Consider the following 14318-nt stretch of genomic DNA (forward strand, 5'->3'; position numbering starts at 1 on the left):
TTGGTGTCCTTTAGTAGTGTTTTTTTTTTTTGCAGCAATTCGACCATGAAGGCCTGAATCACACAGTCCCCTCTGAACAGTTGATGTTGAGATGTGTCTGTGACTTGAACTAATGTGGCGGTCCTCATGAGAGCCAGTTTCATCATAGCGCTTGATGGTTTTTGCGACTGCACTTGAAGAAACTTTCAAAGTTCTTGACATTTTCCGTATTGACTGACCTTCATGTCTTAAAGTAATGATGGACTGTTGTTTCTCTTTGCTTATTTGAGCTGTTCTTGCCATCATATGGACTTGGTATTTTACCAAATAGGGCTATCTTCTGTATACCCCCCCTCACAACACAACTGATTGGCTCAAACGCATTAAGAAGGAAGGCAATTCCACAAATTAACTTTTAAGAAGGCACACCTGTTAATTGAAATGCATTCCTGGTGAATACCTCATGAAGCTGGTTGAGAGAATGCCAAGTGTGCAAAGCTGTCATCAAGGCAAAGGGTGGTTAATTTGAAGAATAAAATATTTGTTTAACACTTTTTTGGTTACAACATGATTCCATATGTGTTATTTCATAGTTTCGATGTCTTCACTGTTATTCTACATTGTAAAAAATAGTAAAAAATAAAGAAAAACCCTTGAATGAGTATGTCCAAACTTTTGACTGGTAGTGTATATATATATACACACAATATATTACCCACTACATCATCACCACTATCATTGTGTAACTTCCTGGCCCGTATCCTTGGCCCACTCCCCGCGCTGGGGTGAAGTTTCCCCTAGGTACAGACCTAGGATCAGGTTTCCCTTCCCCCCAATCCTAACCTTAACCATTCGTGGGGAAAATCCCAAACTGACACAAGCGTCTAGGGGCAACACCCCACTACCCACCTGGAAGACGAGGACCATGCCCACCACCATGGAATACATGTCGTATTTGCCCAGCTGCTTGCTGAGGGCCGCGCTCATGACCCTGAGGGCCTCCATGTACTGCTTGAGCACTTTCTTCCCAATGTTGGTCAGCACCTCTGACGTGTTGCCCTCCACCACCAGCTTCAACCAGTTACCGTGGGATTTCTCCACCACGCGGAACTGCTCGTAGCCCTCCTCTGTGGGAGAGAGGAGGGAGGGAGACAGATATGAGAGGGGGGCGAGGAAAGGAAGGTGTTATGCCATAGTGTGCATGATATAAGATGTGTAATAATTAATCAATCAATTTCACATGAACAATAAACTAACTACTACTTGTAGTAGTAGTGGTAGTAGTTGCAAAGGTAGACACAAAATAACTAAAAGTAACACCTTTCAAGACTGTGTTGTATATACTGTAGTGGCAATAACACAATAATACACTAATAGTTACTCCTGTGTTAGTAAGAAACCACGGGTAATGATTTACACACATTTTATTAATGAAACATGCTCAAATCATTGGAATTGGAGACTTGGAGAATAGTATAATCGATAATCAATCAACAGTATGTTCACTCCATATCATTTGCATGCAGGTTTATACAGTGCCTTGCAAAAGTATTCATCCCCCTTGCCGTTTTTCCTATTTTGTTGCATTACAACCTATAATTTAAATAGATTTTTATTCGGATTTCATGTAATGGACATACACAAAATAGTCCAAATTGGTGAAGCGAAATGAAAAAAATAACATGTTTCAAAAAATTCAAAACAATAAATAACGGAAAAGTGGTGCGTGCATATGTATTCACCCCCTTTGCTATGAAGCCCCTAAATAAGATCTGGTTCAACCAATTACCTTCAGTAATTAGTTCAATAAAGTCAAGTGTCACATGATCTGTCACATGATCTCAGTATATATACACCTGTTCTGAAAGGCCCCAGAGTCTGCAACACCACTAAGTAAGGGGCACCACCAAGCAAGCGGCACCATGAAGACCAAGGAGCTCTCCAAACAGGTCAGGGACAAAGTTGTGGAGAAGTACAGATCAGGGTTGGGTTATAAAAAAATATCAGAACATTTTAACATCCCATGGAGACCATTAAATCCATTATTAGAAAATGGAAAGAATATGGCACCACAACAAACCTGCCAAGAGAGGGCCACCCACCAAAACTCACGGACCAGGCAAGGAGGGCATTCATCAGAGAGGCAACAAAAAGACCAAAGATAACCCTGAAGGAGCTGCAAAGCTCCACAGCGGAGATTGGAGTATCTGTCCATAGGACCACTTTAAGCCGTACACTCCAGAGAGCTGGGCTTTACGGAAGAGTGGGCAGAAAAAAGCCATTGCTTCAAGAAAAAAATAAGCAAACACGTTTCGTGTTCGCCAAAAGGCATGTGGGAGACTCCCCAAACATATGGAAGAAGGTACTCTGGTCAGATGAGACTAAAATTGAGCTTTTTGGCCATCAAGGAAAACACTATGTCTGGTGAAAACCCGACACCTCACATCACCCAGAGAACACTATCCCAACAGTGAAGCATGGTGGTGGCAGCATCAATTTGTGGGGATGTTTTTCATCAGCAGGGACTGGGAAACTGGTCAGAATTGAAGGAATGGTGGATGGCGCTAAATACAGGGAAATTCTTGAGGGAAAAGTGTTTCAATCTTCCAGAGATTTGAGACTGGGACGGAGGTTCACCTTCCAGCAGGACAATGACTTAGCATACTGCTAAAGCAACACTCAAGTGTTTTAAGGGGAAACATTTAAATGTCTTGGAATGGCCTAGTCAAAGCCCAGACCTGACTCCAATTGAGAATCTGTGGTAAGACTGAAAGATTGCTGTACACCAGCGGAACCCATCCAACTTGAAGGAGCTGGAGCAGTTTTGCCTAGAAGAATGGGCAAAAATCCCAGTGGCTAGATGTGCCAAGCTTACAGAGACATACCCCAAGAGACTTGCAGCTGTAATTGCTGCAAAAGGTGGCTCTCAAGTTTTCTGTTTTTTTGTGTCTTATTTCTTGTTTGTTTCACCCCAAAAATTATTTTGCATCTCCATTTTAATTCCAGGTTGTAAGGCAACAAAATAGGAAAAATACCAAGGGGGGTGAATACTTTCGCAAGCCACTGTAGCTCCATTAGTCTGCTCGTAATTCATTTAACATTGAGGTTGCCAACACGGACCCAACTCAAAGCCAGGATATTAAAAAATCCCTTCAACATTGTTAACTTTTATGTGTTCATTTCATTCAATCATGTTAATAACCTTCCAGAATAGCATTTTGGGTATGGCTGGCACGGTAATTGTATAATCATGTAGCCAACGATTATGGATGAAGACCGTCATGAAAATAAAATAACCGTCACGACCATTGCAAAATTCCATGACCGTCACAGCCTTAATTTTGGGAACAATAACATTCAAAAATAGAGTATAATAGAACAACCCTTAATCGTTTTTGCTTCATCCAACTGTTCTAGAATGGACACTACTTGACTGATTCCCATCGTTTGCTGGCGCCTCTATCTGAATAATATGAGCATAACTATGACAAATGGTGATTGTGATGATGTCAGACACAGGAATGGAGGTGGAAATATAAGAGCCTTCAGCCATAGGTAGGAATCAAACAATACAAACGGTCCTCGGTCAGAGTGAAAATGAAAGAGGGATTGGTCAGAGGATGGCCTTTTTAGGTATCCACAAGATGTCTGAAGTTATTAGCAAACCAAAGATATTAAAATGACAGTGTAAATGAGAGTGAGAGACATGGGCTGTATACTCTAATGTGAACTGTCATTACGCTATACTTTCATCAGCTCATCTCTGACAGACAGGAAAAAGTGACAAAGCAATTCAGGTTGATGAATGCAACACATAGTTGGTTGACAGATATAGAGCCTATATATTAGACAAATTATTGAGGTGACTAGCTCTAAAAAGTAGATCATATACAGTATATGTCTCCATTAATTATTTACTAGCTGTACTGCTATCTACCAAAACTCTACAACTGTATCCCCATCCTACAACAACTGCCACTTCTACAGACACTAACACCACAGCTAATGTAACCAATTATTCTGCTAAACACCAATTACAGAAATAATAAGAACTAATTCATTTACTCATTCAGTTACTGTATACTACACACAGGACCTACTCTACGTCCTGCTTTGATTTTTCAGGTGACAAAATCCTCAAACATAAGCGAAGATGACACGCCAATCATTCATAATGAAACTGTAATTTAATTCATTGATCATGGGTTAGGAGAGATGAATGCCCTGGCCTGGTGTGGCCGAGGTTATGTATTCCCTCCCCACCGTCTCCTAATACGATTATTACTGGTCTGCTTTGTGTTTCATTTTAGCCATGGAAAAAGTATTGCGATACTGTTATCGTCACAGACCCAATTGATAATGCTCACTATTAATCATTTAATTATTCTGTTATGAGCACCGTCAGCAAGAACCCAAACCTCTGGTGCCCTCCTGTTCCCCTCATCCGTACCTCTGTACCTCCTCCACTCCAGAGAAACAAATAAATAAGCTCAATCAATCAATTACCAACCGCCAGTGAGACAGATGGTTGGAGAAAAAAGAAATGAGGGAGGAAAAGCGCTGTATTGCAATAAGAAGTACAGGTTATATAAACTGACCTGTAACTACTTTAAAGTAACACTATTTCCCCACAGGGAGAAAGCATGTTTTAACTAGGTCTAACATGCGGGAGAGTTTCTTCTTGAATCGCACTGTAAGCATTGGTTTTGTTAAGCATGTGAAGAATTCAAACTTTCATCTCCGTAGAGTAAGAATAAAGTGTTTTTATGGTTCAGTTTATTGAATTTGGCCCTGGATTGTGGTTGTTTCATCTCCTAATCAAAAGGTTTAGATTCCAGCGCCTCTGTTCCATTAGGTGCACAGAATACAGAAATTCTCTGAGAGTATTCGTTTCGGCAACAATCCAAAGGATTATTTAAAATATGAACATTTAAAAGTAAGTAAAGAGAAATGCTGCACTTGAGAAATGCTGCACCAAACATCTTAGTTAGATGTAAAATTGCGCGACTAAGATCTCTGAAAAACGTCTAAATTAATGACAGATTTCTTGAGATATCTTAGATTAATTCTGACTATTTTGAAGAAGTGTATACTGGCTACGGCATCTCAAGATGGACAAACAGTACTATTTTCTATTTTCTAAGGTCTATTAAAGGAGTATGCGAGCACACTCGTTCGGTTCGCCTAGCCGAGTTCGGCGCTAGACGAACAGAAGCATGCGAAAGGCTTTAGGAGTTTAGTGTATATTTGAAGTTTGATGTACACAAAAACGTGTCTATTATTAACTTGCTAGCTAAGCCTGAGCCATTCACTTCAATGAAACGAAAGAGAAACTAACCAACCAGCTAGTGCAACACTAAATGCTATGCTCCTGCCATTAGCAAGCGAATTAGCTAGATAGCTACAGTAGCGTCAAATTTACCAAGAAAAAACATACAAAATAATGTATCTTTCGTCTCTCTGTGTTTCATAAATGTCCTTCAATTTGCCAGAGGCTGCTGAATGTATCTCACCGGAGAAAGCATCCGAGCGAATGAAACAGCGCCCCGCTGTCTCAGTATGTGTATCTATCTGGTGCTGTCTGTTCAGAAAGACTATGCCATTGTTGCCCCTGTAGCATTGGATGCAAGGGAAGCCAGTGAGCATTTGGCCTACCTTGATATTTTTTAAAATATATATTATAGCAATCAGCGTTGAGCTAAACTGAGTGAGCTCAGCTGTGAATGGTCCTGGCGCACCCAAAGTGTCAAGGAAAGCCAGTTTCGATTCAGACCAATCACATCACAAGTCAAACGTAATTATTGACAGAAAAATACTTGAACTGTTGCATCTCATTGTGTTGTTGTCCTCCAGTGGCTATCTAGCTAGCTAAATTGGGCCCTTTCCTAAATTAGCCATGGATAGAGATAGGGATTTCGACTTGTGGTTTTACTTAATTCTCCGTACTGGCCAATGATTATAACGGCGATTCTGATCCAACCATAAATTCATACATCGTGCCCATGGCCAGAAAGGATGGAAGTTCAACATGTAGCTAGATGTACTATGCTAATTTTAAATAGCTGGCCTGGCGTATCGTTGCCCATGAAAGGAAGTTAGGCTAGCGAGCCTAATTCTGAAAATATTCAGACCCCTTGACGTTTTCCACATTTTGTTACGTTACAGCCTTATTCTAAAATGGATTCAATTGTTTTTTCCCCCTCTTCAATCTACATGCAATACCCCAAAATGACAAAGCAAAAACAGGTTTTTAGAAATGTTTGCACATTTGTTAAAAATAAAAAACAGAAATATCACATTTACGAAAGTATTCAGACCCTTTACACTGTACTTTGTTGAAGCACCTTTGGCAGTGATTACAGCCTCAAGTCATCTTGTGTATGACGCTGTAAGCTTGGCACACATATATTTGGGGAGTTTCTCCCATTCTTCTCTGCAGATCCTCTCAAGCTCTGTCAAGTTGGATGGGGACCGTTGCTGCACAGCTATTTTCAGATCTCTACAGAGATGTTCGATAGGGTTCAAGTCCGGGCTCTGGCTGGGCCACTCAAGGACATTCAGAAACATGTCCCGAAGCCACTCCTGCGTTGTCTTTTCTGTGTGCTTAGGGTCATTGTCCTGTTGGAAGGTGAACCTTCGCCACAGTCTGCGGTCTTGAGCGCTCTGGAGCAGGTTTTCATCAAGGATCTCTCTGTACTTTGCTCCGTTCATCTTTCCCTCTATCCTGACTAGTCTCCCAGTCTCTACCACTGAAAAACATCCCCACAGCATGATGCTGACACCACCATGCTTCACCGTAGGGATGGTGCCAGGTTTCCTCAAGACGTGACGCTTGGCATTCAGGCCAAAGTGTTCAATCTTGGTTTCATCAGACCAGAGAATCTTGTTTCTCATGGGCTGAGAGTCTTTAGGTGCCTTTTGGCAAACTCCAAGCGGACTGTCATGTGCCTTTTACTGAGGAGTGGCTTCCGTCTGGCCACTCTACCATAAAGGCCAGATTGGTGGAGTGCTGCAGAGATGGTTGTCCTTCTAGGAGGTTCTCCCATCTCCACAGAGGAACTCTAGAGCTCTGTCAGAGTGACCATCGGGCTCTTGGTCACCTCCTTGATCAATGTCCTTCTCCCCCGATTGCTCAGTTTGGCCGGGCGGCCAGCTCTAGGAAGAGTCTTGGTGGTTCTAAACTTCTTAAATTTAAGAATGATGGAGGCCACTGTGTTCTTGGGGACCTTCAATGCTGTAAAATTGTTTTGGTACTCTTCCCCAGATCTGTGCCTCGACACAATCCTGTCTCGGAGCTCTACATACAATTCCTTCGACCTCATGGCTTGGTTTTTGCTCTGATATGCACTGTCAACTGTGGGACCTTATATAGACAGGTGTATGCCTTTCCAAATCATGTCCAATCAATTGAATTTACCACAGGTGTACTCCAATCAAATTGTAGAAACGTCTCAAGGATGTTCAATGGAAACAGGATGCACCTGAGCTCAATTTCGAGTCTCATAGCAAAGGGTCTGAATACTTACAGTAAGGGAAGAAAGTATTTGATCCCCTGCAAATAAATTCATTAAAAATCCTGCAATGTGATTTTCTGTATTGAGTTAGCTGCTGTGCTGTGTGTTTAGCTGACCCAACATAACACCGTAACGACTGGTGCTTTAGAAACATGCTGAAGTACAGACTGAACGCTGGGGACATGTCTACAACTTCATCAGCAAGCTGTCAAACTGTCTTAAATAAGTGACAACCTACACGCTGTTTATCAGTGCAGTGACCAACATCCTTAGCTACCGCTAGATACAATTCCATCCCTGTGTTTGTCAGTGAAGCTAGCTAGCAGCAGGCAGGCTACAACGAGCTAAAACCAGCTGATGAAATCACCAATATACTTGCACATATTTTGTGCAGGAGTAGAGAGATGTCGTTGTTTTGACAACTTTCTCACTGTCTATCAGAGTATGCATTTGTGTCTGCCCCAGGTCCTCACTGCCCGTGTTTCATAGCAAGTGAGTCATGCTACAAGACCGGTTGCGGGAGACAATGCTCACGAATGGATTTAGAATATTTATAACTGGCTGTTGGGACGTTGAGTGTGCATCGTCTCAGTGCTCATTTTGGCCAAAACACTTGCAGTCTCGTGTGATCACTATCGAACACAACAGCAAAGCAAAAAAACACTCAATAAAGGGCTTACGGGCCAAGTGTTCGGTTTGAGATCAACACTCGTGACACACACCAGCCAGAGGTCACAGTCATGACAAAATCACAATGTCCGCCCATCCATGACCGCCCATTCGCTCTAAAATATGAATACCTAATATGTGTACCAGTATCTTTTTCATTCCAGCACTGTATGTAATTGTTCATGTATGCTCACCTTGAGATGGACATGTGTAAGGTCAAAAAGAGAAAGGGCCGAGCCGCCTCGATATAGGCACTACTGTGTCAGTCCAATAGGGATTTGTTCGGTATTGCCACACTGTCATTTAGCCTACTACAGCGAGTGGTTGAACTTGGGATCAGATTATTTGCTTGGTCCTTGGCTGAATGTGACATACATTATGGCTGCCTTAATCAAGGTGACTGACTGGGACAGCAATAACCTCAACCTTGCAGAGTTCTCTTTAAGAGCAGCCACTCTCTCCAATTGTCCAACTCTCTCTATCAGAGATTTCTCACAGATTAACGAGTCCGTCTGGCCCTCTGTTCCTTTTACTGAGGAAAAATGAAAAGCCTCTCAAAGGAGGTCCAGTAATTGAAATATGTGGGAAAGAAGATATGAGGTACGCACGCCATTGACTGAACTGAGCATTTTCATCATGTCTTGTCTGTGCTTGTCAAGACATTTGCTGTAGGTGTGAGATGGTTGTTTGTGTAGATGTCTACGAATGTCCATCGTGTATATAGTAAGGACAATCTCACAAGGATGCTTTGAGGTAAATATCTCAGAGTTGTAATGGCCAGATTTCACACTCGAGATTTAGGTCCGCTGCTTGTAAAGGAGCCCCAGAATCACTATGGAAACTAGCAAGATAATTTTTTTTGCTGAATAGTCTGCATTGTAAACAAGGTCCTTCCTGGCAGCCATTTTAGGTCAAACTCAGAACAGTAATTTAAGACCTGAGTGAGTTCTCCTGTCTCTTGAGCGACTGTAGTGCAATATAAATATGTTTTAAATTACAGTTGCATCAAGCTGTCACAACGGCTGATGTAGATGTGGTGAAAGAGTCAAACGCAGACACAGAAGCTAAGTCCAATACTTTACTGAACACGACCAAAAATATACAAAACACTGACCTCAAAACAAACAAGAGGCGGACGATGCGCAACAATGCGCAAAAGGCTAGTATTCCAAGGCGCACGAAAACAGTACAGTGCGACGACAGGGAAAACAACAAACAACAACGAGCCGACCTGATGACAGGCGAACAATAACACACAACACAAGACTAACCAAACGAGAAACTTATAGGAGACATAATCAACCAAACAGGAAACAGGTGTACACAATCAGACAAAACCAAACAGACATCGAAAACATCAAACGGTGATAGCTAGTACTCCGGGGACGACGACCGCCGAAGCCTGCCCGAACAAGGAGGAGGAGCAGCCTCGGCCGAAACCGTGACACAAGCAGACACTGATTGATTAGCATGCATTTTTCTACAGTAATTAGAGGCCCGTGGGGTGACTTAACACCCAAGTCCAGAAATAAAATGAGGAAAGAGATGGAGAGGAGAGGTTGGCGGTGAATTGATAGACAGTGACTTGGTTCAAATTATTAAATTTGTGAACATATATTTATTTAACCTTTATTTAGGTGGGGGAGCCCTGCATGACAAGACCAAGCAATTACACAATCAAGACAGGAGCATTAGGAAACCCATAAAGAAAAATACAGAACAGAAAATCATAAAAAACAACCTCATTCCTCAGTGAAGTCCTCTACCAACAATCTGAACTTTAGGGTATTCTGAAGATTGTTCCATAAGTGAGGTGCAAAGAAACTAAAAGCTGTGATTAAAAGATTATTGGGAAATCAGGGAAGAGGAGAAGATACACATTGCTAAAATAATAAGCTAAAGCTGGTATGGTTGATTTATGGTACATCAGTGCCCCAAAATTCTCCAGTTCATATAGGATGATTATTCAACCTACATTTCTGTGGAAAACTTTCACAATGCAATCAGAATACCACTGCAGAGGGAATACAAGCAGATTAACATCACATCACAAAAAATGTATGCACGCATGACTGTAAGTCGCTTTGGATAAAAGTGTCTGCTAAATGGCATATTATATATTATATTATATTATATATTATATTATATCTACTTAGGGCAGTGTTTAAAGCTCCTGCAATAAATTGAGAAATACTGCTCTTTTCTATAGTCTGCAAGATAACACACACAGAGTTTGATTAGCCTCTCATGAGGGTGTGGTGTATGTGTTGTTGTAGCCAAATTCCATAATTAATACCTTTCGTCACTGTTCTATTTTTGTCATTTATTAAAATACTTTCGTAATTCAAACACAATCTTAAACTGTAACTATGTAGAACTGTGTGTGTGTGTGTGTGCGTATGTCTGTGTGTATCTATGTGTCTATTTACATTCCCCTCCATATGCTTTTGGACAGTGAAGCTAAAATTGTAAATTTGGTCCTATACTCCAGCATTCTGGATTTGAGATACAATGTTTCATATGAAGCAACAGTATAGAATGTCACCTTTTATTTGAGGGTATTTTCAGTGGCTTGCGAAAGTATTCACCCCCCTTGGCATTTTTCCTATTTTGTTGCCTTACAACCTGGAATTAAAATTGATTTTTTGGGGGTTTGTATCATTTGATTTACACAACATGCCTACCACTTTGAAGATGCAAAATAAATTTTTTTGTGAAACAAACAAGAAATAAGACAAAAAAACTGAAAACTTGAGCGTGCATAACTATTCACCCCCGTAAACCCTGTTTCCCCTTAAACCACTCGAGTGTTGCTTTAGCAGTATGCTTAACGTCATTGTCCTGCTGAAAGGTGAACCTCCGTCCGAGTCTCAAATCTCTGGAAGACGGAAACAGGTTTCCCTCAAGAATATCGCTGTACTTAGTGCCATCCATCATTCCTTCAATTCTGACCAGTTTCCCAGTCCCTATGAAAAACATCCCAACAGCATGACGCTGCCACCACCATGCTTCACTGTGGGGATGGTGTTCTCTGGGTAATGAGAGGTGTTGGGTTTGCGCCAGACATAGCGTTTTCCTTAATGGCCAAAAAGCTCAATTTTAGTCTCATCTGACCAGAGTACCTTCTTCCATATGTTTGGGGAGTCTCCCACATGCCTTTAGGCGAACACCAAACGTGTTTGCTTATTTTTTTCTTGAAGCAATGGCTTTTTTTCTGGCCACTCTTCCGTAAAGCCCAGCTCTGTGGAGTGTACGACTTAAAGTGGTCCTATGGACAGATACTCCAATCTCCGCTGTGGAGCTTTGCAGCTCCTTCAGGGTTATCTTTGGTCTCTTTGTTGCCTCTCTGATTAATGCCCTCCTTGCCTGGTCCATGAGTTTTGGTGGGCGGCCCTCTCTTGGCAAGTTTGTTGTGGTGCCATATTCTTTCAATTTTTTAATAATGGATTTAATGGTGCTCCGTGGGATGTTCAAAGTTTCTGATATTTTTTTAAACACAACCCTGATCTGTACTTCTCCACAACGTTGTCTCTGACCTGTTTGGAGAGCTCCTTGGTCTTCATGGTGTCGCTTGCTTGGTGGTGCCCCTTGCTTAGTGGTGTTGCAGACTCTGGGGCCTTTCAGAACAGGTGTATATACAGTGGGGAGAACAAGTATTTGATACACTGCCGATTTTGCAGGTTTTCCTACTTACAAAGCATGTAGAGCTCTGTAATTTTGATCATAGGTACACTTCAACTGTGAGAGACGAAATCTAAAACAAAAATCCAGAAAATCACATTGTATGATTTTTAAGTAATTAATTTTGCATTTTATTGCATGACATAAGTATTTGATACATCAGAAAAGCAGAACTTAATATTTGGTACAGAAACCTTTGTTTGCAATTACAGAGATCATACGTTTCCTGTAGGTCTTGACCAGGTTTGCACACACTGCAGCAGGGATTTTGGCCCACTCCTCCATACAGACCTTCTCCAGATCCTTCAGGTTTCGGGGCTGTCGCTGGGCTATACGGACTTTCAGCTCCCTCCAAAGATGTTCTATTGGGTTCAGGTCTGGAGACTGGCTAGGCCACTCCAGGACCTTGAGATGCTTCTTACGGAGCCCCTCCTTAGTTGCCCTGGCTGTGTGTTTTGGGTCGTTGTCATGCTGGAAGACCCAGGCACGACCCATCTTCAATGCTCTTACTGAGGGAAGGAGGTTGTTGGCCAAGATCTCGCGATACATGGCCCCATCCATCCTCCCCTCAATACAGTGCAGTCGTCCTGTTCCCTTTGCAGAAAAGCATCCCCAAAGAATGATGTGTCCACCTCCATGCTTCACGGTTGGGATGGTGTTCTTGGGGTTGTACTCATCCTTCTTCTTCCTCCAAACACGGCGAGTGGAGTTTAGACCAAAAAGCTCTATTTTTGTCTCATCAGACCACATGATCTTCTCCCATTCCTCCTCTGGATCATCCAGATGGTCATTGGCAAACTTCAGATGGGCCTGGACATGCGCTGGCTTGCGCAGGGGGACCTTGCGTGCGCTGCAGGATTTTAATCCATGACGGCGTAGTGTGTTACTAATGGTTTTCTTTGAGACTGTGGTCCCAGCTCTCTTCAGGTCATTGACCAGGTCCTGCCGTGTAGTTCTGGGCTAATCTCTCACCTTCCTCATGATCATTGATGCCCCACGAGGTGAGATCTTGCATGGAGCCCCAGACCGAGGGTGATTGACCGTCATCTTGAACTTCTTCCATTTTCTAATAATTGCGCCAACAGTTGTTGCCTTCTCACCAAGCTGCTTGCCTATTGTCCTGTAGCCCATCCCAGCCTTGTGCAGGTCTAAAATTGTATCCCTGATGTCCTTACACAGCTATCTGGTCTTGGCCATTGTGGAGAGGTTGGAGTCTGTTTGATTGAGTGTGTGGACAGATGTCTTTTATACAGGTAACGAGTTCAAACAGGTGCAGTTAATACAGGTAATGAGTGGAGAACAGGAGGGCTTCTTAAAGAAAAACTAACAGGTCTGTGAGAGCCGGAATTCTTACTGGTTGGTAGGTGATCAAATACTTATGTCATGCAATAAAATGCAAATGAATTACTTAAAAATCATACAATGTGATTTTCTGGATTTTAGTTTTAGATTCCGTCTCTCACAGTTGAAGTGTACCTATGATAAAAATGACAGACCTCTACATGCTTTGTAAGTAGGAAAACCTGCAAAATACTTGTTCTCCCCACTGTATGTGTGTGTATGCATGTGTGTGTGTGTGTGTGTGTATGCATGTGTGTGTGTATGTGAACTGATGGTCAGGAGAGCAATTATAAAGTGGAACTCTGAAATTGTGATGGCAGAATTCTCAATGAATAAATATCTCTGACTATGCAGACCGGGACTCTGTCCGTTTCTTGATTTTGGGAGACGCACAGAGACACTGAAATAGTTTGTTAAATAATTCACATAACAGTGAGAGAACATGTGTGCTCGCTAGAGGGCTTGTTTTGACACATGCTGTGTTTCCACAGACAGCCCAATTCTGATATTTTTTCCACTAATTTGTCTTTTGACCAATCACATCACATCTTTTCACATCAGATCTTTTTCAAAGCTGATCTGATTGGTCAAAAGACCAATTAGTGAAAAAAATATCAGAATTGGGCTGCCTGTGTAAATGTAGCCACATTCACCGATCACATTCACCGATACGAATCTGCATTGTGAGACGTGGCTTTGATCAGGTTCAAGTACTCTAATGAGAGACACATGCAAACACAGACACACACACTCTACGCCTACACACACTCTACGGATCTATCTCCCGACATGGATCGTTCTTTTTTCAAAATCCAGCTAGATCACAGATCATTCTGAAGTGGGAACTGTACCTCAAATGAATATGGAATATGTTCCTATACTGTAGAGTTGGAACACCCGCAGAGAATCATCAAGGGATTCTGACATACCAAATTGTCCCTAAATTAACATATTCAGCATGGGAAACCTGGGGAAATCAAACCCACAACCCTGGAGTTGAAAGCTCCATGCTACTACCAAGTGAGACATGTGAACCACTTTTACCTCTGTACATTTATATTGCACATTTGAGTTGACCCTTTTTAAGATTATGAATCAAATAAATGTGCAGGAGCAATTTTGAAAACTGGGACG

At 41.9% G+C, this 14318-nt stretch overlaps 1 protein-coding gene across 1 annotated transcript in view; it reads right to left on the reverse strand.

Annotated features, from left to right (window-relative positions):
• The window catches only part of LOC121535278 (GPI ethanolamine phosphate transferase 2-like), a 128628-nt gene that overhangs the window by 56111 nt on the left and 58199 nt on the right, over positions 1–14318 (reverse strand). The window contains exon 7 of the mRNA XM_041842169.2: positions 889–1106. Within this exon, the coding sequence (XP_041698103.2) occupies positions 889–1106 (218 nt within the window). The remainder of the gene's footprint in view (positions 1–888; positions 1107–14318) is intronic.

Source organism: Coregonus clupeaformis, chromosome 2 (assembly GCF_020615455.1).
Source record: "Coregonus clupeaformis isolate EN_2021a chromosome 2, ASM2061545v1, whole genome shotgun sequence".
NCBI classification, from domain to species: domain Eukaryota; kingdom Metazoa; phylum Chordata; class Actinopteri; order Salmoniformes; family Salmonidae; genus Coregonus; species Coregonus clupeaformis.